Genomic DNA, 23,283 nt, shown 5'->3' with positions numbered 1-23,283 from the left:
TTTTATCAGTGAGGATAGTGAGCCAGCTCCATTTTCTTCATCCAGTGGTGTCATCACTAAAGCCATCACTTCATCACTAAAGTTTGCTCCAGAGCTCAGCAGTCCCTAAAGGACTGCTCTTCATGGCCACCCCTCCCCAGTTTGGGAAGTGAAGCTAGTGCAACTCACAGCACCAGTCCTGGACCCCATAACTCATCACCGTCCTGAACTGGTGACACCCCAAGTCTTTTCTTGTCAATGTGACGCACTTTCCTTTAGTGCTGCTGGGTGAGACCAGGGTCGTTAATAATTGTGAAGGACAAATAGGGATAGCCTGTGGAACTCTGCTGTTAGAACTGAATAGTTGTCCTCACTTCCAGTCCTGTGTTGGGGATCAGAATGACCACATAGGACATACATGTCATTTATAGCAGACACACTCATTAGTCCCAATAAGAAGGTAGGAGTGTTTGCAGCTCACTGTGCCTGTGTTTGTGGGTTCTCCACTCTGGAAGGCTTTCTCTTAGTCATTATACTTGTACTTCTCTGGTCACAGATTTCCGAGTCCGTAAATAATTTAAATGAATGCATTTTGAAAGCAAGGAGCTGCATCTTCTCCTGAGTCAGAAGGTGTAGAGCTCTGCTTCATCCAGCACCTCCTGGTCTCTGGGGACCACAGCTCTTCATGAACCTAAAGCTCCTCTCCACCCTACATTTAAGTGGCCTCTGATGATACAGGCCAGGGTTTCTGGCAAGGAAATAACTTGAGATATTCTGCCTGTTTGACTCAATTTATCGTGTCTGTTTTGAGTTAGCTGCTGTCATGGAATTTGGTTCCAGTTCAGAAATGGGAGGGGAGGGGTCTGTTTTGTGCTTAGTTTCTTATAGAATTCTGAGGGGAAGTTGTCTGCCAGACCTGTTAGTAATCCCCAGACAAGGCACCAGAGGTTTAGGACAAGAGTCAGCTGAGGAGCGGCTCTGGAGACACCCTCTTTCCAGGGCACAGCTCCATTAGGCACAAACTCTATCCCACAAGCCTATTTCCTGTTCAGAGAACATCAGTCTTAAAATATGTCACTTCTTTGTTCCAGATGTGAGTTTAACACCGATTCTTGCTGATATTCACGGTACTTAGGCTGATAAAATGATCTTATGAAAATGTGATTTGGGTTCCAAAACCAACCAGATGCTTTCCAGGGTCTTACCTCATTGCCCCAGGCGCATCTCTTGAGGTAGGGAGGGGGTGCTGACCTAGTGCTGACCCAGCCCTGGACACTGAGATGAAGCCAGATGAAGTGTCAGTCATCTCCTGAGGTAGGGAGGGGTGCTGACCCAGCCCTGGACACTAAGATGAAGCGATAGAGACAGAAATGGAACGTGGATTTAATCATCTGTTGTCTTGTAGCCCTCATTTACACGGCAGACCGGACTGGAGCTAAGTGTTTGGAGGGCACTAAAAAGGAGGCATCTTGAAACAAGATCTCCTCACTCTTACTTCATTAGTCTGTGATTCCTATCATTTAAACCAAGTCTGTGTCATGAGACACAGAGAGAAGTGTGGGAATCAAACAAAATGGCCAGAGTAACAGTGAGGTATCTGGAAGAACCCACACAGGCCAGTGTGTAGATCCTGTGACACCCCCCCACACACACACACAGTGTGCATCTCTTTAGGAGGAGTGCACAATTAGTGTGCAATTCTGTAGGAGGACTGCACAGTGCAGCTGAAATGGAGTCTGTTCATGAACTTGAGCTTACGACAGGAACTATGAACCTGCATATCTTATTTTTATGGGTGCACATATTTTTAAAAGTATGTGATAGCAGTTCTCTTAATGTAGTTGAAGCCCTGTGTCAGGGATATTCCTTTGTGGGCAGTTTTAAAGCTGGCTTGTCTGTCATGTAACCCAAACTACAGGAACTTGTTTGGACTTCTGTAGTTACTAGCAAGTTAGCCTGAAAAGTAGCTAAAGCTGCAGTTTGAAATACAGCTTCCCTGCCATGCTTACAAAAGGAGCTGTGTCTACTTGCTGAGGAAGGACTGTACTCCTCATATGGGACTGCATCCCTGCATAGCAGCCTGCAATCAGGGCTCACCCAGCCCTGCTCAGAGAAGGCACATGACTGCCTGACCTGCTCAAGAGTGTTGTACTTCCTGGGGCCAGGCAAGATTTTCCACACATAATAGAATTCGGTCATTGAGCTCCCAAATCTTCCTCAGGATAGGATGCTCATCCCCTTGGGGGAGGGGAGGGCTCTGGGATGTCACTAGGTCTTCTACTCAAAGCATACCGAGCACACATGTCCAAGTGCAAGCCCTCAAGGATGAGGACATGCTGGCTAGCAGGCCTTGATCTTTTCCTGCTCCCAAACTTGGGCATGTTCCTTAACTGCTCTGTACCAGGTGATTTGGGTTCCAGAACCATAACCAGATCCACTCCATAACCAGATCCACTGCATGCATTAGTTCTGCCTGCTTTGAGATTACACCATCTTTACAGCACTGCATGGTGTTTAAGGAACCTTCCATAAATATTAGTGGTCTCCATCTTTGTGGCATAGAAAGGAGGGAAATAACTAATACATTCGATTAGAAATGTAGGAGATAACCGAAAAGTATGTTTCCATGTAAGTTTTACATGGTATGGCTATAGTTGCTATTGGGCATGATAATAACTCTTAGATTTAGACTTGGGACTCTTCCTTCCTATTAAGGGGTGCAATTGAGTGAAAAAGGTTCTTGGATTCATATCAGTTGTTCAGATTGATGCCTCTCCTTAAAGATGGAAAAAGGAAATCCAGCAGAGAGGAGAGGGAGGTTTCCTGTGCTACACTCACTCCTCACCCCCTCCCACTCCACCCTACCCCACCACCCACACACACACACACACACACACACACAGCTTTGACTTGCATGCTGGTGTGGCATCTCAGGTCTGTGCAGCATGCTCCCATATCTCCTGATGCATGAGAATTAAGGGAAAGGCAGCCTTGACTAGGTCCTGTTAGCAGAGCCTGGAAGCCTAACTCACAGCTGCCTCCCCTCTTATGGTTTTTGTTTGTTTTTCCATTAGTTTGCCTTTTATCTGTAGCTTCTAAATTCATTCTTTTATACCATTGCAATCCATACATTCAGCTCACTCAAGGGAGCCTTCCACGATTTCTAGTCATAGCAGAAAAGCTATGTGTGATCATGCAAGTAAAGAACAAAGGAAGGAGAAACAGCTAGAGCAATCGCTGCTGGTCTTGAAAATGTTTATCACTGATTTACTTTCTTGCTTTTTAAAAAACCATGGTTAAAAAGCTATAACTGAGGCTCCTATTATTGTAAACCATTTGTGTCTTTCACATATGCCTGTGAGTACCCTCCATATCAGAGCCTGTTTTTAAATCCTAAGCAGAAGGTTTTCAAGACCACATCTCCTTGACCTTGGCCTGAAGGAAGCTGTCATCCAAGTTTGTTTGTGAGCCAGGGAGGCTGGCCTTCATACTGTTAAGGTGGGGGCGGATCTGCCAGCCCCCCGTAAAGCTGCCCAGCAGCAGTGAGAACCTACAGCTTGACTGCATTTATTCTGGGTATGTTCTGGCTGCCCGTGGCTGCCTTTGGTTTTGTGTCCATAGCCTGCAGTGGAGCTGTACTCTCTAATCTCCTTAAACCAAGCAATCCTTGTTTGGTCTGCTCTGCATGAAAGCTGCATGAAGCCATGGAACTCTTTTGTAGAGTCTCTGAATGGCTGAATGTAGGGGGCTGTGGAGAACAACTGTTCACACTTGATACACTTTGTTCTCTAGTGGAATGGCCTTTATTATACCACACCGTCCCACCCCACCCCCGCCTTTTCCTTTGAATTGCTCTTGCAAAATCAGCCAGATATTCACTGGAATTGATCTTTAACACATTAGGCCCTGCGTTCTGGAAACAGAATCATTTACGAGAGGAGGGCACCTTCCCCACACCATTTCTCTCTAGCCCTATCCGTACAACTTCCTCAGAATGCATAGCTTGGTGATTCAAACCAGGTGTTGGCTGTTGTCCTTTTAAAACTCTGTGTTCTTGTAGCATACAACTGCCTTGTTCTAGTGTGCAAGTGGGAGTGTGAGAATGTAAAGAAGCCCATGACCAGATCCACTTCATGACCAGACCCACTGCATAACCAGATCCACTGCATAGCCAGATCCACTGCATAGCCAGATCCACTGCATGACCAGATCCACTGGATGGATGTCTCGGCCATGGGTTGAGACAAGGCAGCAACAGCACACAGTTTCTTTGGAAAACAAAAGATAACAACTCAACAAAGACTGTTGAAGCTTCACAAGACTAAAAGATGAAGGGTGTAAACACTACAGTATTTACTTTCCATTCCTCGGGGGAGAATGCAGGGAAAAGACGCCTGCTTTGAGTCTGCTCATACCCTTGGTCTAGATCATCCTGCGTGCCTGGTGGTCCTCTCAGAGGGCAGTTTCTCTGAGAGGGGAGAATATCCTTGGTGATCTCTATGGTCCGTTTAAGGCCAGCTGTTCTTTCCACACTCATTACCACAGGAGTGAAAAGTTGAAAGATGTTTTTACATGTGTCTTCCTGTCTTCGGAAGTGACCTTCACATGGGTTAGTGTGAGTTGTGGGATAAGTTGCACTCTTGAACCAAGCAAATATGCCAGGGAGCTTGTGCTAGAAGTCTATAAAATGTGCAAAGTGAACAGAAAATGTGAGGATTTCCACAGAAGGTGGATGAAAAGGAAACAGTGACCCTGTCAGCTTAGTCAGCATCATCGGGTCAGGTCTTGGGAGTGGGTAAGAGCTCTGCAGACTTCAGGATGCAGTTACCTAACCTTCTTGTTAGGAATTTAGTTCTTCATATCAGTAATGATTTTCATTGCTTCCTCAAAGAAATTGTCACAAATGTCTGCAACAGCTAACAATTTAACAAGTTTCATTTTAAAGAGATGTTTGTAGTTCAAAATTTAAGGACAGATGAGAGATGAATAATGCTGTGGATGTTTTCAAACGCCACAGGGAAACATTATAAGATACTTAAAAATACACAAATCAGAGACTGGAGAGGTGGCTTAGCAATTAAGAGCACTGGCTGCTCTTCTAGGAGACCTGGATTTCATCCTTGGCACCCACATGGTGGTCACAACTGTAGTCCCAGTCCTTAAGGGATCCATTGCCCTATTGTGCCCTATGTGGCCACCACATGCACATGGTACACAGACAGTTCATGCAGGCAAATCACCTATACACATGAAATAAAATGAAAAAACACAGATATAAAATATGTGTGCGTGCGTGCGTGCCTGTGTGTGTGTGTGTAGTTTAAGTGGAGTCTCGCCATGTGGGATGATAATGCTCCTCCCAAGAATAGACCATATAACACAACCCCAGTGCCAGGCATGAGAAATATCTTTGTATGGGTTTAGGAGACCTCTTCAAATAACCAGTGTAAGATACTGCCATTGCCCTTTGCTATACCACAGATCTTGAAGCTAAGGAAGGCCCTATTGCTGAAGACACCGTGTACTTTGAACACAGGACTTGCAAGAATTGATCTGGGTCTGACCTAAAAGCCTCCTCCCCTAAGACTGGTTCTCATAGTATAAGAAGGTGCTATGCAAACTATCAAGGGACAAAGCTGTCAATAGTCCTACCCAGCTGTAAAGTCTAGGAGCCATGACAGTGACTGGCCCAGCAAGATCTCTCCCATGGTGCCCTGTGGCATTTTATTGTGGGGTAGCCAGCAGCTGTCTCCTTGAACTAAAATTTAAATACTTAATTGTAAAGCTTTAAACAGAAGCCATAGGACACTTCTTTTCAGGGAAACATCTATTTTGTTCCTAACCTTAATTGTAGGTCCTTATATTTTCTGATGGGAAAAGCCAATTGACTGACGGATATGAAAATATAGGGGTGATAATTTTAGCACTTTTTGAATATTGTTCTGGCACTCTGTTTTCCTAAGTTCTGGAAAACCTTTGCATGTTTTTTATAGGGTTTATGATTCCTTGTCAGAACAGGGTTGATTTTTGTTTCTGTGCTCTGTCAAGTACACAGATGTTTCTAATCCTTTTTGGTTACTCTGGAAGGGTCTTTAAAAAAAAAAAAAAAAAAAAAAAAAAAACACAAGTGCCTAAAATATAGTCTAGCTCAATTCCCCTTCCTGAGCATCCTTCCCCCGCCTCCACTACCCTTGCTTGAGTTGCCTGACAAGTTGATGAGGCTCTGGAGGAGGAAGAGGCCAGCTCTGGGCTGGGGTGCAGCATGTCCTTCCCAGAGCAGCCAGGGCCACTGGGGAAGCCTGGAACTGTGACTGGAGAATTCTCCAACAGGGCTAGCAGCCAGCAGTCACAGGAGCACTAGGGCTGGACCACCAAGGCCTACAGAGGGCGAGGCTCCAGCTCTGACTGTGGCAAGCCAGACTTCATTGTCCAGCTGCGTGGGCTGGCTCTGTTTTCACCGAGAAGGAAGCATTCCTTCTCTTTGTTGGGGAGTTAACCATTTCCATATCATGGGGTTCTGTGAGGAAAATTCTTTCCCAGGCTAGGTTTCTACGTTTTGGCATTTTAATGGCTTCTTTATCTGTTCAGGGACTAATGTAAATTTTATCATGGCTTTCCCACAAAGGAGTCTGTAAAAATTTAGAAGGGAGCTTAAACAGTCATGAATTTTCCCTGTTACCTAGTAAAGATGCTCATTTTGTCTGGATTGGTGCTTTGTGGTGGGAAGAGCTGTGCTATTTCTGCCCTTTGTGCTTGTCTGGCAGACATGTTTTTAACTCTGAGTTCCCAGACTTTCTCCTCAGACACACACCACTTGGCTAGGGTAGAACAGTGTGCAGGAGAGCTCTTCTGACAGCCTGCCCAGCATTCTGTGGGCTTTGCACCCATTGGTCCACAAATCTTGTTGTAATCTGCAGGCCCTGCTGTGGTAACAGTGATGGTGACCAACACTGTCTCTGCCCTTGGTCCCAACACACAGATTCACAAGAGAATGGCACTACTTTCTGCAGGAAAGGGTAAACAGACACACACACACACACACACACACACACACACACACACACACACTTCATTTCAAAACTGAAATATAAGTTGTTCTAGGAAAAGGCCCTAAGGCAGACATGGGAGCAATTTCCCAGAGATAGTGGATGAGCAGCTTGGAGAAAATGGATGCAAGGGGCTCTGGTGTGGACCTAGGATGCACAGGTCCCATCTCAGAAGTAACAGTCAAGCAGATGGGGTCTCAAGCCTTGTATTAAACAATTGTACCTACGGTTCTAAAGAGGGGGATCCACGTTTTTAAAAGGTCACCCTGATAACATTGTTGTGATGGGATAGAACAGAGAGCTGGGAATACACAGGGCAACCACGTAGATCACGGCAGAAATTCGAGTGAAGTAACCACTGTGGGTTTGCAGTGGAACAGAGTCATTAGAAAGACACCCTGGAGTCCTCTTAACAACTTCTGGAGGAAGAGGGAGATTTATTTAAGTTGGGTGACTTGCTGGTGAAGCATCACCCAGAAAGTAACACCGGAAGAGAAACACAAGTGGGGACGTTATGAGTCATGTCCCAGCTTCCCTGGTGGGATGAACAATCAGGAGTGTGGGGTCATCAGCTGCTGGCACTTTGGGAATGCCAGCATAAGGTGAAGCTAGAGAGTCTATATGGGGTTAGGGAAGAACAGAGGAGATGAAACCTGGGGATGTCCTAAGGATGGAAAGCCAGTCACAGGATTCTTAAGTAGGAGCTGATGAACCCTGTCCCCAAGGAGCTAACAGTCCAACTGGTTGACCTACTAGGATACAAGCCATACAGGGCTAACAGTAGAGGGAGGATTGTAGTCTTATTTTCCAAGCACAGGTCATGTGTGTGTGTGTTCATAAAACTCATGGGTGTGCTACAGAAGACTTGATGACTAGCAATTTGCATTTTGCATTGGGGGGTGAGGGGTGAGCATAGTAAGTAGAGAGAATGGGACTCGGGGTTGAAGGATTAACACAAACAGGTGTGGGAAGGCCAGAGCCGGGGTTAGAGCCAAGGGCACAGGACCAGGTGGGCACATGGAAGCCACTGTAGGAATCTGCTATGATTTGTATGAGTTGTAGATATCCACTCTGTCCTCAGAGTGCTGCATGCTCACTGTTTATCACAGAAAACTAATAAAAATAAAAAAATTTAGAAAAAAAACGCATAAAGATTTCTTAGGGATAAATGGGATGCAATGGGGATAGGGAGGGAGCCAAGTCCTGAGAGGGCCCTGAGGAGAAGCGGTCCAGGGTCTTCGGTGCCCCTTTCTCTGGCACTGCTCCCTTCCTGGCCCACAGGATGCTCGGAGAGCATGTGTGCTCTGCAGTGCGGAGTGCTCACTTACCACTTTGAAATCTGGAGAACATCATCTCACTTATCGTCTATTTCATGATTATTCCCTTGGCAGCCTTTAACTGTTTTTTATTACTTTGTTCTAAGTTTAAAGATGAGGGCATAGCATCTTTAAAGAGGGAGCTAGAATGTCTTAGGGACAAAGATTTGAAAGTGCAGGAGAAACCTCATTGGGCTGACAGTGAACTGTTAGAAAACTCCCCATGTAGGGACTAAGAGAAAGAGCTCTGACAGCTCCAGAGCAGAGGACAGAACATGATGCCCTTAGCCCGGTTCCAGCAATGCCTTTAACCCCACTGACACATTTCAGGCAGAAGGTGCCATTCCCAGCCAGGTTCACAGCTCTGTCGGGCCCAGTGGTTTTGCTTGCTGACCTGTCCCTCTTTCTCTGTCCCTGTCAGCTTTCTGGCGGCTGTGAGCTGACAGTAGTGATCCATGACTTCACGGCTTGCAACAGCAACGAGCTGACCATTCGGCGTGGCCAGACCGTGGAGGTTCTGGAGCGGCCTCATGACAAGCCTGACTGGTGTCTAGTACGGACCACTGACAGGTCTCCTGCAGCAGAAGGCCTTGTACCCTGTGGCTCACTGTGCATTGCTCACTCGAGAAGTAGCATGGAGATGGAGGGAATCTTCAACCACAAAGGTAAGCGTGGGGAAGCCTAAGGGAATGCCCAGTGAAGCCTTGTCTGCCTGGCAGGTCAGCACACAGGATGCTCCTGTCAGTGTACCTGCAAGGCTCTGCAATGGCAATGGGTTCCAGCCTTTACCACACTGTGATGTTTTATGAGGTGGAACAGGGCAGGACGTCAGCTTCAAAAAGGACAGATGGGGGAGGGGAAAGGGGAGGTGTTGGCTCCTCAGGGGGCAGTGCCATGCATAAATGTAGAAGAGCAGGCACCCATTTTCTTCCAGTTTGCTTGTAGTAGGCAGGGGAAGCCCCAGGTGAGGGAGGTGGGACTGAACCCAGCCTCTTCAGAATCAGATTTTCACATGGCCTTTCTGTGCTGTCGTTAAATTCCTGGAGGCCAAATTTGGGCCTGGGAGTTTTTTGACCACTCCATTTTATAGTTGTGTAAATGGAGAGTCTGGGGCTATCCCAAGCTCCACAGTAGCATGCCCGGGGACAATGGAGCTGTCCCTGAGAGGTGAAGAAGGCCTTCAGTGTGCCTGAGCAAAGAGGTGGCTTTGGGAGACCTGGTTTTAATAATTGCAGAGCGTGTTGCATTCCCAGGCAACTCCAGATTTCAGAGATGGGGCAGAACTGCTTTTACGTGGGTGTCAGCATTCCAGTGAAGACCGTGAAGGTCTTTACCCCACATGGCCAACATGGAGGCTGCAGGGCTAAAGGCTGCTGAGTGTGTTGTCCTGATGGAGGTGTGCTGCAGATGTCAAAGAATGCTAGGGTTTTATAGAAAAGACTCTACATGTTGAAATGACATATGCCACAGAGGTGGCAAACAAACTGTGTTGTTTAAATTAGCATCTTTTTATTTTCTCCAATGTGGCTACTAGGAAGTTCAGACAACAGACCTAGCTCATGCTGTGTGCCCGTTCAGTGTAGCTAGCTTACTTGTTCATCTTGGTGAGAAGTTTCTAGAGACTGCCTGCCCTGGAGGAAGCAGTGTGGTTTTGCAGCCCATCTGAGTGTGCGGAGGGCATCATGGCCCCTGTCAGTCTGTTGTACACATCTGGAAAATGGGTAGTTCTTTCTGCTTTGGAGAATGTCTCTGCCTTTACTTTTCTGAGTGAACATCGTTCCACTCTGCTGTGTTCAGTTTCTTTTCCACTAATTGTAGAATATTCTAGCAGCTTCCTCCATGCTCTCCTCATGTCCACCCTGACAGTCCTCCAGCTGCTGTGGTTTCAGTCCTTTGAGCTGAATGAAACTTACACAGGACACTGCAGTCAGCCCAGCTCCCTTGTTACCACCAAGCTCTGGATCCCCAGGGTCCCGATGTGAACTCAAGGTCACTTAGTGAGAAACAGGATGAATGAGACTAAGAAAAAGCCAGGGATCGTTTTTCAGCTGTGGGGGACACTTCAGGTTTAGAGCATCGTGGGCCTCTCTAACCTGGAGCTAGGGTTCAGGAAGAAAGTCCCCTGACATTAAACCATTCTCCTCCTAGCCCACAGCTGGCTTCAGGCTACCTGATCATTTTAGTCCTTGAGTTTGGATTGGAAATAAAGTTTCTGTGTCTCCCTGAGGAGCCCTGGTGAATTTGAACATGCTCTTGTACTAGAAGACTGTGCCTTTCCTGCCCTGTGCTCTTTACTTCCTGGTGTCCACAACTACGGCTTACTGAGGGGAGAGGGGAGGGGAAGAACCCTCTGTACTCAACGCACCTGACTTTGTCCTGAAAACTTGTTTTTGTGTGTGTGTGTGTGTGTTTGTTTTGGTTTGGTTTTGGTTTTTGTTTTGGTTTGTTTTTTCTTTTTGTACTTGTTTTTAAGTGGCCATTTTGTTTTTCTGCCTGAATGTGTTCTATGATGTCAAGCTTCTGAAACACCATCTGAGACTTAGCACTCTGACCTTCCAGGCAGGAAGGAGAAGCAAGTTGCTTTCTAGTCCTGGTCTTGGCAGCTTTTTATTTTGTTACTCCATGTCCAAACAGCTTAGCTTTCCATACACTTTATGAGTATAGCTCTGTGGCCATTGGGGATTCCCGTGAGCTGCCCAGATCATCTGGGGTGATCTCCCCATTCACTGTGAACAGAGCTGGGCCTCGCTTGGTAGCCCTGCAGCTTGACTAACCTGGGAACTCTGTTGGACAGAGAGAATGCCTGGGATTAATGACAGCCAGGTGTCCTGTCTCAAGACATATGTGTATCTATCTATATGTTGATTTTAGGAAGATAAAGGTGCAGCTTGCATACAATCAACTTAAAAATGGTTTGCATTTCAAGATGTTTTTGAGTCTGAAACTAGACCCTACTGTGAACATTGCCCCATCGAGAAAGCTTTCCCCTGTGTGTGCATGGGGGCAGGGGAAATTATTTTGGAAAATTGCATTTCTGCTATCCTCTGCAGACAGACAGATTGCCTGGGGTGTTGACATTACCCGGGTCCGGCTGCCATTCTTCATAGCATCTTAGTCACCAACTCAGCAGACAGTGCCTGGACTAAAATAGAATGTGGCTTCAGCAAATCCATGCTTGGCCAGGCTTATCTGTCTGTGGTCTGTGCAGACTGCTGTGACTTCGGCATCTGGGGCTGGCCTTGGTGCAGAGGGCCCTGCTTTTGCTCCCAGCATATACAGGTACACCTCACAATGAGCACCACCAGTGGCCTTATTCCCTTGGGAACAGGCTTTGACTAACTGGAAGTAGGTGTTGGGTAATCTCTGCTAGGCTCCAGTAAAGAAACCCTGGTGATCTTTCTTTCCTAGTGTCTCAGCTTGCACAGCTTCTGTTACTGGTCACTGAAGTAACAGTATCAGAAATGTCTGTATTTCCTATGAGACCATCTCAGAGTATCCTCCTTGCCTTGTAACACCTCCACCTAGGCTGTTCTTACGTATTCATTCATTCAGTTATTTTATGTGGCATTAGGATTGAATCCAGGACTGGTGAGAGCTAGGCAAGTGATCTACTGGCTCTACCCCAGTCTACTATTTTACTTTTTATTTTGTGACAGGGACAGGTCCTTTCTCACTACATCTTTCCACCCCTTGGTCTCTCAAGTTACTCACCTTTACTCTGTAACCCAGGCAGGCCATCCTCCTGCCTCAGCCTACTGAGTGAGTATCGGGTATTACATGCCTGAATCCTCAGAAGCACTTTGTTTTTTCATGACCAGGAAGATTCTGGTGCATTTCACTGCTATGGGAGGGCTGCAAACCCCAGGGTTGGGTTTGAAAAATTGAGGATTTGTAGGAAAACATGGTGTTGCCTGTGTGGCTCAGGCAAGTTATTATCACTGACTTCCATATCTGCAATACAGAGTGTAAGTTTGTTACTATTGTTAGTTTATTGCTGTATCCTGATAAAATGTAAATTTGTGTCAGGATACTCTTGGGAAGTCCTTCCATGGCGCTCACCAGTTCACTGCATCTGGGATACCACCTAGACAGCCTGTATCTAGGCACGAACCCCCCCCCCAGCGCTGCTCTCCCACTGCCCACAGCCCACTGCCATACAACATGGTGTATAGAATAAGAAGCTGAATTTGGAAAGTCCCCCTCAGCCCCCGCACAACTGTTTCACCAAAAGTGGGGCTTTGGGAGAAGACCTGTGGGGACTGAGTGGCCCTGTGGCTCTAGCTTTGGTGGGGAGTGCTCACGGGTGCCTCCTCCTGCTGGGAGCCCTGGATTCTGACCACTTCCCTGCTGATTTTGCATCCATGGGATCCATAGGCTTGGTCTTACTGTGCTTGCTAGCGCTGCCATCATTAGTTTATGTTTCTTAGAAAGTTTTTCTGAATAAAGCCAATTCAAATCTTACATCTTCTCCTTAGGCCAGCCCATAATGAGATGACAGGTCGACTTTCTGGTAGTGCTTTGATGTCTCTAAAGAAGAAAGAAAACAAAAGCACCTACTTGGGAAAATCAGCTACATCTCTCAAGGTGTTTATAATTATAGCAGTTTCCCCCTCTCCTTTGGAAGAGAAAAATAAGGAACACAAACAAGAGAAACAAAAGCCCTTGTCTGGTGACTGAGGCTGTAAACTAGAGGCTGTAACTCAGCATCTACCCATTACCACAGCAAATCATGTATCAAAGCAACTGCCTGTGGCCTCTGGCCTAACCACAGAACCTGTGGAGACCTGGGCGGGTCCACATTGGTGAGAAAGCACAGGATCCCCACCTAAACGCAGTGACGTGTGGCTGTCATCAGTATCGGGTGGCCCTTCTTTAATCCAGACTGAAAGTAAGGAAGTCTCCTTTTATTTAAGGTGGCCTGAAATGTAGTTTCCCACCTGGACTGCATTCTCTCCTCTCTCCAAGTCCACCCTCTTATTGATGGTTTCACTTCTTTGTTGTTGGTCCCACTAACCTGTTCAAATCTAAACGACCCAAGTTCCCTCTCCTAGTGCCTCTCCATTTGCTAACTGGTGACATGGACACATAGCAGCAGCTATCTTCCTCATGTCCCGCATGATCTCTCGTAAACGACATGTAACGTTGACATGACCTGTAGTCATTTTTGAGTTTACAGTTCTGTGCATGAGTGCCTTCACAGCCTTGTGCTCTATCCATAACCCCTTTCACCTTACAAACCTGATTCACTCTACCCCCAAGGACCCCCAATCATTTTCTCTCCTTGCCAGGTACTGGCAACCACCTGTTACTTTCAGTCCTTTGGGGCCTGGCTTACTTTATGTAGTATAATATGTTTAGGGTTTATCCCATTCCATAGTGTTTCTGAATAGCCTTACTTCCAGCTGACCTTCCCCTCTGCATGTCTGCATCACTTTGATGCACACGCTGTCCACAAGGGCATCTCCATACCTGCTTGAGTCCTTACTGTGAGGACTGTGGGTGTCCAGTGGGATTACTGGACCTCGAGCTGCTGAACAGTGTCTTTCCACAAGGCATTTGTTGGGCTCTAATCCCCAATGCATTGGCCTTTACAGGTGGGGCACAAGGGCAGAGCTCTTGGGAGCAGAATCAGTATCCTTATGAAGGAGCCATAGTGACCCCTTTTGCCCTTCCACCAAATGAGAACACAGGCATCATCCCTGAGGAGCAGATGCTCACCAAATATGGTGTTTGCCAGCACCTTGATCATGAAGTACGCTGTCATTAAGTACTCATTTTAAGATAACTTTGTTGCAGCTGCAGGTATAAATAAAGGGATATATTAATCCCACCTTTAACTTTTTGAGAATGTCATCTCTGTCTTACTGGTTTTCTGTCAATAATATATTTCAAATACATTCTCTTTTCTCCATCTCTGCCATTGCCTCTAGACACCTGATACCCCAGCCTTGCTTCTTGCCTATTCCCCCTGCACCTTGTATAAAAATCCCATGGCACAGCCCCTGTTGAAATTTCAGTAGCTTTCTATTGACAATAGAATAAAATCCCATTTTTCTGGCCCCCTAACATGTCCCACAAAACCTTTGTATTTCCAACATAAATATGTTCACCCACAGACCCTGTCCCCTTGGTGCAATGTATCACATAACAGAGGAGAGCCTTCCCCTGCTGCTCACCCCAGACATCACTACCGGTCTCATCTCCTCAATCAAAAATTTTTTGGAAAAGCCTCAAGGAGAAAGCCATTTGCCCAGTGGTTATGTGGAAGGGAGGTTCAACAGAATAAATCTTGATCTAATTCAGAAGAGTTTCAGCACATTGGAACAGCCTAAAAAGAACTGCAGTTTTAAAACTCTGATGATGACCAAAGACAGAGACACTAGTAGAGGAGCTCACTGGGAAATCTTTAGACAGATTTTAGTGAGTGATGGCTGTGGGTGTCAGGCTAGGCTTGAAACATTACAGCAGACAGAACTACAAACAAATAGTGGAGTGATAAAGAGCAGGAAAGCTCACAGTGCATCCCGTGCTGAAAGGTAACCATCAACCGAAAATGCACAGTCACCTTGTAAGGTGGGTCACAGAAGAGTGTCACCTTGAGCTCTACTCCTGGGATTCCCCATCTGGCACAGACACCCAGCAGGGTGTAAAGAGACAGACAAGTAACTTCCTTTGTAATTCCACTGGTCAAGTTCTTTTTTTAACTTTAACATTGTACACTTTACAGATTTATTTACTGGGGCCATCACTTGCAATTGAAAGAAATGGATGCCATTCTCAGGGGCTGCTCCTGAAATGACTTGTAGTTTCTTCAGGTGGATGGTCCAGGTCTGGTGCTGGACCTGTGATCTCCACAACTAATTCTGATTGTGACAACAAGTGGAACCACTATGTCAACATGAAGTAAGGGTGTGTTTCCACTGAGGTGCAAATTACAGTGTGTCTAAGGGCCCTCCCATCCTCCATAGCTACTTTCCGCAAGTCATCCCTGCCCTCACCCTAACTAATGTCTGGACAGATGAGGTGAGGTCATGGCTGTGCCTGAGGACTTGTGGATTTAGGACGAGGCCAGGTCTCCCTTTCACTCCCACACCCTCCCCACTACCCCATGTTGTACAGATGAGACCCAGGGGCAAGACCTTCCCTGAAGTCCACAGATGGGGGATGGGAACTTCATAAGGTCACCAGGTATGTCTGTACCAGGGAAGCCACACCCACCCAAGCTGTCTGTACTCCCATCTGACACTGGAACAAAGGGCACGCATGCCAATGTGTTTTTCCCTTGGAGAACAAGCAGTAACAAAGACTTCTGCACTCCATGCAAACCACATTCCCAGTCCTCTGGACAGCCTCTGCCCTTCTGGTCACAGTATAGATGGTGGACGCACACTTGCCCACCCCCACTCCCCGCACCCCTCACCCCTGCTGCAGAGCTCTGGTCCTGCCCCCCCCCCCACAAAATAGTAGATTTAAGATGTGGATGGTTGTCCAGCACCAAGGACCTCAGTAGCACATGTCCAGTCCAGGCTGCACCTAGGGCACTAAGCTCAGATCCATTTCTGGAGCTTCCTCTGGCCTAAGAATGACTTAGAGCGTAGACCGAACTCCAAACTTCTTCCTGGGAGCAGCTCCTCAAGCAGGGATGGGCATGTGTGGCTACCAGTACCCCCAAGCCTGACCCTCAAGCATGTCCTCAATGATATCTCCAAGATTTGCTTCCAGTCACCCGCCCAGAAGGTGACTTGTAAGCTTCCTATCTCAGATGAGACAGAAATAACTTGTGACTTTTAAATGACCCAAAATGGTTCCAAAAAGTGTAGGGTATCAGAGTTTTAGTGACACTAACAAATGACTCCAGTGTGTTCATGCGTTTGCATCTTACCACGTGGTCACAGCCATCAGAGAACACCCTGGGTTCACTAATGCACAGGCATTTCAAACCATACCTGCCCACATAGTCTTAAAAATACATACACCAGGAGATCTGTGTGCAGCTTTTCAGTTCACTTGGAAAGAGCCCCTGTACTCTGTTTGAACAGCTGCTAATGTAAATCCCTGTGGGAAGAAAACCTGAAGAACATAGAGTGGCAACAAGAATTAAAAACATCGTCCCTGAGCCCTGCATATCCAAGACCGAGCAATCAGTCCCAGACCTGTGATTAAGGAGAGTTTTTTTTCTCGGAGCTATAATTACAGAGCCACACAAGCGGCTATTATCCCGCAGAGAGCTTCATATTGGCAGCCTTTTCCCATTGCAGCTTTACATTGAAGTTCTTCTCAAAATAGGAACAGGCATTGACAGTATCCAGATTAGGTCATCACAGAAATAGATATCGCCAAGGCATAAACAGTGAGTGGGAAACCATCTTCCCACACCTGCTTCAAATGGCCATGGCTTAATGGGCACAGTGATGCACACCTGTAATCCCAGCACTCAGGAGGCAGAGTTGAAGGCCAGCCTGGTCCACCTAACAATACCCTGTCTTTATTTAAGGGGGTAGGGAGCCATGGTGCTGGAATTAGGGGAAACAAATAGAAACTGGTGGGCAAACGTGGCAGGCACTGGGCCTTTGGGACCTACTCCCACTTCTCAGTTTCTGGAAGATGGACTTTAAAAATCCCTCATTTCTGCCATTGCATAGACATCGAAGTACAGTTAACTAGTCAAATGAGGGTCCTCCTTAAAGGTGTATATTCTAGCACTTAAAAACTGTCAAGACTCAGAGGATGCCTTTGGTAAGAACTTTCCACATTCAGTTTACTTTTTCTTCAGGTTTCATCAGGTATGTAGCTGGCAGTATAGTGCACCCATTGTCTGTTTCCTTGGGCTTGCCTTCACTCCTGGTGCATCTCTGAAAGTATTTGATGGACTATACTCAAGCTTCAGGGGTGGGTCTGGCTGACTAGATTATGTGCCCCGGTGTTCATGGCGGTATGAGAGGATATTCAGGTTGGGGTCCTAGAGTAACTCCCTGTACACAATAGCTTTGAAGTGCACAGAGAGGGGATAATGCAGCTGAAACCATCCAGTTATTTTGAACTATTAGAAAGCAAGCCTGCATCTTAGAACAAAATCATAGTATTTGTTCCTGGTAAATCCACAGTTGTGCATTCATGGGAAAGCAGGAGCAGGCAAGCTCAGGTCTACTCCCAGACAACTGAGAATAGAGAGTGCTGCCAGAGATGGTTGCTTGAAAAGCCCTTCAAATAATAAACACTCTGTCCTTATCCCATGCTTGATTTGGAAGTTTTGGGGAAATCGTGACCTTGAGTAGTCAGCAGTGTGGAATGGTCATGCTTCCTGGAGTGTTCTGGAATCTGTTGATCAGCCCACAGTGGGATGCTCTGCTAAGAAAAGACCTCGGTAGACACCCACACAGTTCCCCTGGAGTCCATACAGAACACAGGAGGAGCAGAGGGCAAAGGTCTGCCCTTTGGACCCAGCCTCCCATACCCCTTACGTCCCCCCCAGAATCCATCAATAGACACAGAGGGTGTTGGGGGGCGGGGCTTGATGTTAGACTTGAGAAACTGAATCCTACGGATAGCTGAGGGACTCTAAAGGAAGGAGACAGGAGACTGTTGAGACCACAGAAGAGTTGTCCGGCAAGGGCCCTGTGTGTGAAAAGTGGTTTGACTCATGTCATCATGTAGGAACATCTATAACTCTGTAAAGTTTGGAGAGCCAAGAAGCTGCTTTTCTACACACTTTGAGAACAGGCAGGACATCCACACTCTGTAAACTATTGCCATTTATTCTGCAAGGGAGATCCCTAGTTTGCACCACTTCCATTAAATCCATAATAAAGATGTAAACACTTTGGAGAGATTAACATAAACACTTCCATATAGATGCCTGGCCTCTCGGAAGATCTATCAGAAGCCCACCTGATGGACAAACACTGGGACAGATTCATGATTCAGTCTACATGGATGATTTTAAGGAATTACTCCCCTCCCCCAGGTGGATAAAATGGAATATAGAGGATTCAAAGGGCTTAGTATATATCAAATCTTATGGATTTTATGGAAGTAAAAATTATATTTAAGTAAATGCCACTTCCTAGCAGGCTCTACTGAGGCTTGTGCTTACCTGATTAACTTATGAATCGCTCAAATATTTTATTTTTCTCCAAAACTTTATTTCTCCTTTTAGCCCATCAATTCTATTCCTGTAATTTATAAATATGTATTCCCATGAATCCAGTGATCGGCATGTTGGATTACCCATGCTTGAGAGGTCGATATGTGCCTCTGTAAACATGGGTCCCTGTATGCTTAGAGCACTACTCATGAAAAAGCAACAGAGTCCAGCTACAGAGGAGTCAGGGTGGGGGATAGATACAGATTCATTTATAGTTGCTGAAAAAGCACCAAGAGTGTAAGTTAAAAGGAGAAAAATAAAAAGGTATTTAGGTATATGTGGTAAACAGTACTGTAGAAATAGACTGAGTTATACGTTGTGTTTTATTTCTGAAATGTTTTCTATCTAGAAGAAAAGAGTTAAGTCTTAAAATGTTCCTTTATTCTCTCTAGAAAATGGGGCAGGGGAGTCACTGAAACTATGAAAAGTTTTTTTTTTTTTTTTTTTTTTTTTTTATGAGACTAGGTCGACACCTGACTGAGCCTCTACTAGATGTGCTTGGGGGCAAGTGACTGGAAACTGCTTGTAACAAACAGACCGTGTCTGTTATGAAAACACATGTCAGGAGAAGAGAGTGTTCATCCACTAAGCTGCCATCACAGAGGTCCAAGCCATTGGCTCTGACAGAAGTCTATTCCCTTGAAAGCCAGTTGTAGAGGTGGGAGTCTAGATAAGGGGTTAGCAGACTGACTCCCTCTGACACCTCAGGCACCGGCTTACAGGCAACCTCCCTCCCTGGCCTCCTTGTATACACACACACCCCTGCCGTGTCTGCATCTAAATGTCCCTGTTCCAATGCTGTCAGACTAGATGTGGATTACCCTACACACAGACCTTGCTTTGATCATCTTGGAAACTGTCTCATTCCGGGATACGGTGTTTATAACTTGAGCATAAGGATTTGAGACACATTTCAGGCTGTCACAGGTGGGCTTTTGGAGCCTTAGAAAATTAACAGTAAAAACAGAGATGGGGTGGGGGAGGACAAACTGGGAATTTAAAGTGCCAGGCACTGCACGGCTGTTTTTACATTTCATCCTGAAGAGTAATCTCTGTGGCTTGAGAGTGTGCGTACGTGTGTGCATGCGTGCATGAAAGATGGGGAGGGGAGAAATGGAAGCATAGCGAAGTTAACTAACGTAAACAAGCTCAGTGCCTGATATACAATGGGTTTTTAGGAGCAGGAGCAGTCTCTTTGAAGCTTTAATCCAAGAGATAACTGAAACCTTTGGAGGCAAAGTCGGCTGCCCAAAGCTGGTGTGTGAAGTCCACTATACCCAAGACTTGCCCCCCACCCCCATGGCTGTGCACTCCTAAAAGGCAGGGCCCTTCCACAGCCACCCAAAATGATCAGTTATCTGAATTATGACATGACCATTCTAAAAGCCGAGCGCTACCTAAAGAGGCCCCTTACAGGAAATGTTTCTCCTCTCGGTGCCTCCTCTTCCTGTCCCCCCTGGTTAGTCACAGAATCTGCTCACAAGCCACTCATGAGTGTGGGAAGATTGCTTTCCTTATGTGTCTGCAGGAGGTAAAGGGCCTGGCCTGGCCTGTTCTGAAACCTCACCCCATGGTCTCTCTTCCTCTATAAAGAGCTAGAGGATTCAATTTCAGGGCCTGTCCCTGTGAGTGTGTGATGTAACCTCGAGTTCTGAGCTGTCACAGAATGGAGGTATCAGCAGTACCAGTTGCTCTAAATTCTGGGGGTCGGGGTGGGGGCAGGGTCACCTTTTTTATTTTAAGAGTCTGTCATCTTGCAGATAACACACCATGCTGAGGCACCAGGGAATGACTTGACATAAAAAGGAGATTCTGAACGGTTTGTTAAAGAAAGGAAAACTCAAATCGTTTTTGAAAGATAGTAAATAAAGCAGTGAAAGGGGGCCTGCCGGGTTTTTGGCTCGCTGTTGCAGGGGCCTGAATGCCCATAAAGGTGCTTTTGTGGGCTGACTCTGCACAGAAGCAGTGGGAACTCACATGTGAATGGGGCCCTAAGAAGCGGGGTTCTGTCATTCCGGTCCCTACCCCCCCCCCCAGAGCAGGAGGTATTATCTTGGGGGAGAGAAACCGGAGCAGGCTTCCCGGGACAGGAGTATCTTTGTGCGTGGAACCTGAGAGACAGCATCGAGAGCCGCAGCTGTGCTTAAGGCCAGCACTGTGGGCATATTGTGCAAGCGGAAACATGGGGAGAGAATGGGGCCATAGAGATGGCAGGAGGAAATGACATGGGTCATTCCAGAGACCCAGCACCCTCAGTCCCAGGGCTGTCTGCTCCTGATAAGTTGGGTTTGAGGACCCCTCAAAATAGCCAGACTGTGACTTTGCCTGCCTCTCTGGATAACTTTTTCATGTTTCTATCACTTTAGCTATTTGCAATCACATAGCATACTTGTTTTTTTGTTTGTTTGTTTGTTTTCTGTTTTGTTTTTTTAACGTTTACTTGAAATAATGTGGGACTTACAGGAAAGCTGAAGAAATAGAATTCAGGGTTTTTTGGGTGTCCCTCCCCTCAAATTAGCATCACTCATAACAGTGCACAACACAAAAGGGGCAGCCGGGGCTTACTGGCTCCTTATGTGTAGGATGCCCCCACTTGCAATTTATTTAATGGTTTCAGAGCTACTGTATCTGGACCATTGTGGCAAGAACAGCACTGAAGCTGTTGTGCCAGGACCAGGGGAGAGGCCTGCTGTGCTGTGCCTTGTCTGCACTGGCCCTCATCACAGCTTTAAACCCTCCACTCCCCGGTTTCTGACTTTCTGATGGTAATTAGTCAATGCCACATAACAATACAGTTTTATAAAATATGCAAATATTCTCTCTCATCTTGCTTTTCTGCTGGGGTGTTTGTTTGTTTGTACCTGTCTGTATTTCTGCCTCCAGCCATGATTAATGCACTGCTAGCCAGTAGTAGTATCTACTTTTCTCATTCCTTCTAAACTTAGCAAATGGGGGGTTTTCTGTAAGAAGAAGCTATTTCTTTATCACAGTCATTTATTTAGTTAGATATCTATTATGCAAATTTCTGGTATACTCAGGACTCTCCCACTTCCCAACAAAATTCTAGAATTGCGTATTAGGAACTCCTTCTGGGAGCTGTTGCCAGGTTCCTGTCATGTCATGGACATGTCCTCACCTCCTGGTACAGTGAAAAATCTGTGTTATTGAGGGCACCTTCTTGAAATCATCCATTTCCACAAGGAGCTGTCCTGGTCCCTTCTATTGCAGAAGGACTTAAACACTAAGTTCTGCAAGATGGGGCATTTATCTGAGGCCCTCCCAGCAGAGGTGAAAGGAAAGCTAATTTTCGCCCTTGATTGTTTCCTTCCCTCTCCTTTCTCTGTGTGTTTGTGTTCACACCATATTAAAGCCACTGACTGTGGCTGTCTGGTGAGGATACCTCCCAGTCTTCTTCCTTTCCCTATGTGTGACTTCTCTCTTTGACAATAAAATGCCTGGGTACCATTATCCACATTTGTTCAACCATTGTTAAGCTTGTGTTGTGTCCTAGTAGAATATTTCCATAGCTAGAGTGCTCACCCTGCCCCTCACCAGTCATTTTAGGATGGCTACTCTACCTTCCTATGAGAAGCCAGCCTCCCTTTCACTCTCTTGGTCTGGGTTTGCAGTGTGCAGGCAGGATGTGTTTACAGAGCTGGTATGCTCAGCTCTGTCCTTCCCCTTCTGCTCTGTGTGCTGGTTCATGTGTTACTGTGTCTCTGCTCTTCTTTGAGCACATAGGCACACACACCTCACTCCCCTGTTAGTTTGCTAGGACTACATGACAAAGTACCACACTCCAACTGATGTATGTGGATTACAGAAATGGATTTTACCACAGAAAATCTATTTCTGGAGGCTAAAACTTAAGATGGAGCTATTGACAGTGTTAGTGTTTTCCTAAGCCTGTCGCTGGCCATTGCCTGTAGTTGCTGTTAGTGAGCATGCAGACTTGACCCTGCCTCTCTCTCCTGATCTCCTTTCTATAGGAAAGCCAATCCATGGGCTTTGAGTTTATCTTTATGACTCCTTTTTGTTCTTGTTTGTTTCTTAAGCTAGGATATTGCCCTATAGTAGCCCAGATTATCACTGTGTAGTCCAGGCTGGCCTTGAATTCATGGCATTCTTTCTGTCTCAGCTACCCAAGTGCAGGATTACTGGCATGAGCCATCATGTGTAGATCCTCAGGACTCCATCTTAATTGCCTTTTTGAACTCTGTCTAAAAACACAGTCCTATTCAAGGGCGTTTCATTGTGTAAATTTGGAAGGACGGAGTTTAACCTATAACTTTCTCAGTCCTTGTAGATTGTATGTATTTATTTAGGGTACATGTGAAATACAACAATGATTCTAAGAGTTAAAACTCAGTTTTCTTAAATATACTACTCAAATTATGACATTTATGACCCAGTAACCACTAAATGTATAAATACCATGTCCCAGTAAACTCATTGCAAGTTGAAAATACTCGAAGTTGAAAGTGCATTTAATATAGATAGTTGGTCTGCTAAATATCTCATTTACCACAGCCTGCCTTAAACAGGCTCAGAACACTTCCATTAGTTTGCAGTTTGCCTAATCATCTAACATGTGGCTGTTGTATGTCTCATGTAACACGGTGGCTGTTGTATGTAACACGGTGGCTGTTGTATGTCTCTTGTAACACGGTGGCTGTTGTATGTAACATGGTGGCTGTTGTATGTAACACGTAACACGGTGGCTGTTGTATGTTTCTTGTAACATGGTGGCTGTTGTGTATCTCTTGTAACATGGTGGCTGTTGTATGTAACATGTAAC

At 46.0% G+C, this 23,283-nt stretch overlaps 1 protein-coding gene across 4 annotated transcripts in view; it reads left to right on the top strand.

Annotated features, from left to right (window-relative positions):
- The window catches only part of Trio (trio Rho guanine nucleotide exchange factor), a 284,459-nt gene that overhangs the window by 203,951 nt on the left and 57,225 nt on the right, over window positions 1-23,283 (top strand). For all 4 annotated transcript variants that reach the window (XM_051182600.1, XM_051182598.1, XM_051182601.1 and 1 more), the window contains exon 34: window positions 8,763-9,006. In XM_051182600.1, coding sequence (XP_051038557.1) covers window positions 8,763-9,006 — 244 coding nt within the window. The remainder of the gene's footprint in view (window positions 1-8,762; window positions 9,007-23,283) is intronic.

Source organism: Phodopus roborovskii, unplaced genomic scaffold (genome assembly GCF_943737965.1).
Source record: "Phodopus roborovskii unplaced genomic scaffold, PHOROB, whole genome shotgun sequence".
NCBI classification, from domain to species: domain Eukaryota; kingdom Metazoa; phylum Chordata; class Mammalia; order Rodentia; family Cricetidae; genus Phodopus; species Phodopus roborovskii.
This window is presented reverse-complemented; position numbering and strand designations above follow the sequence as displayed.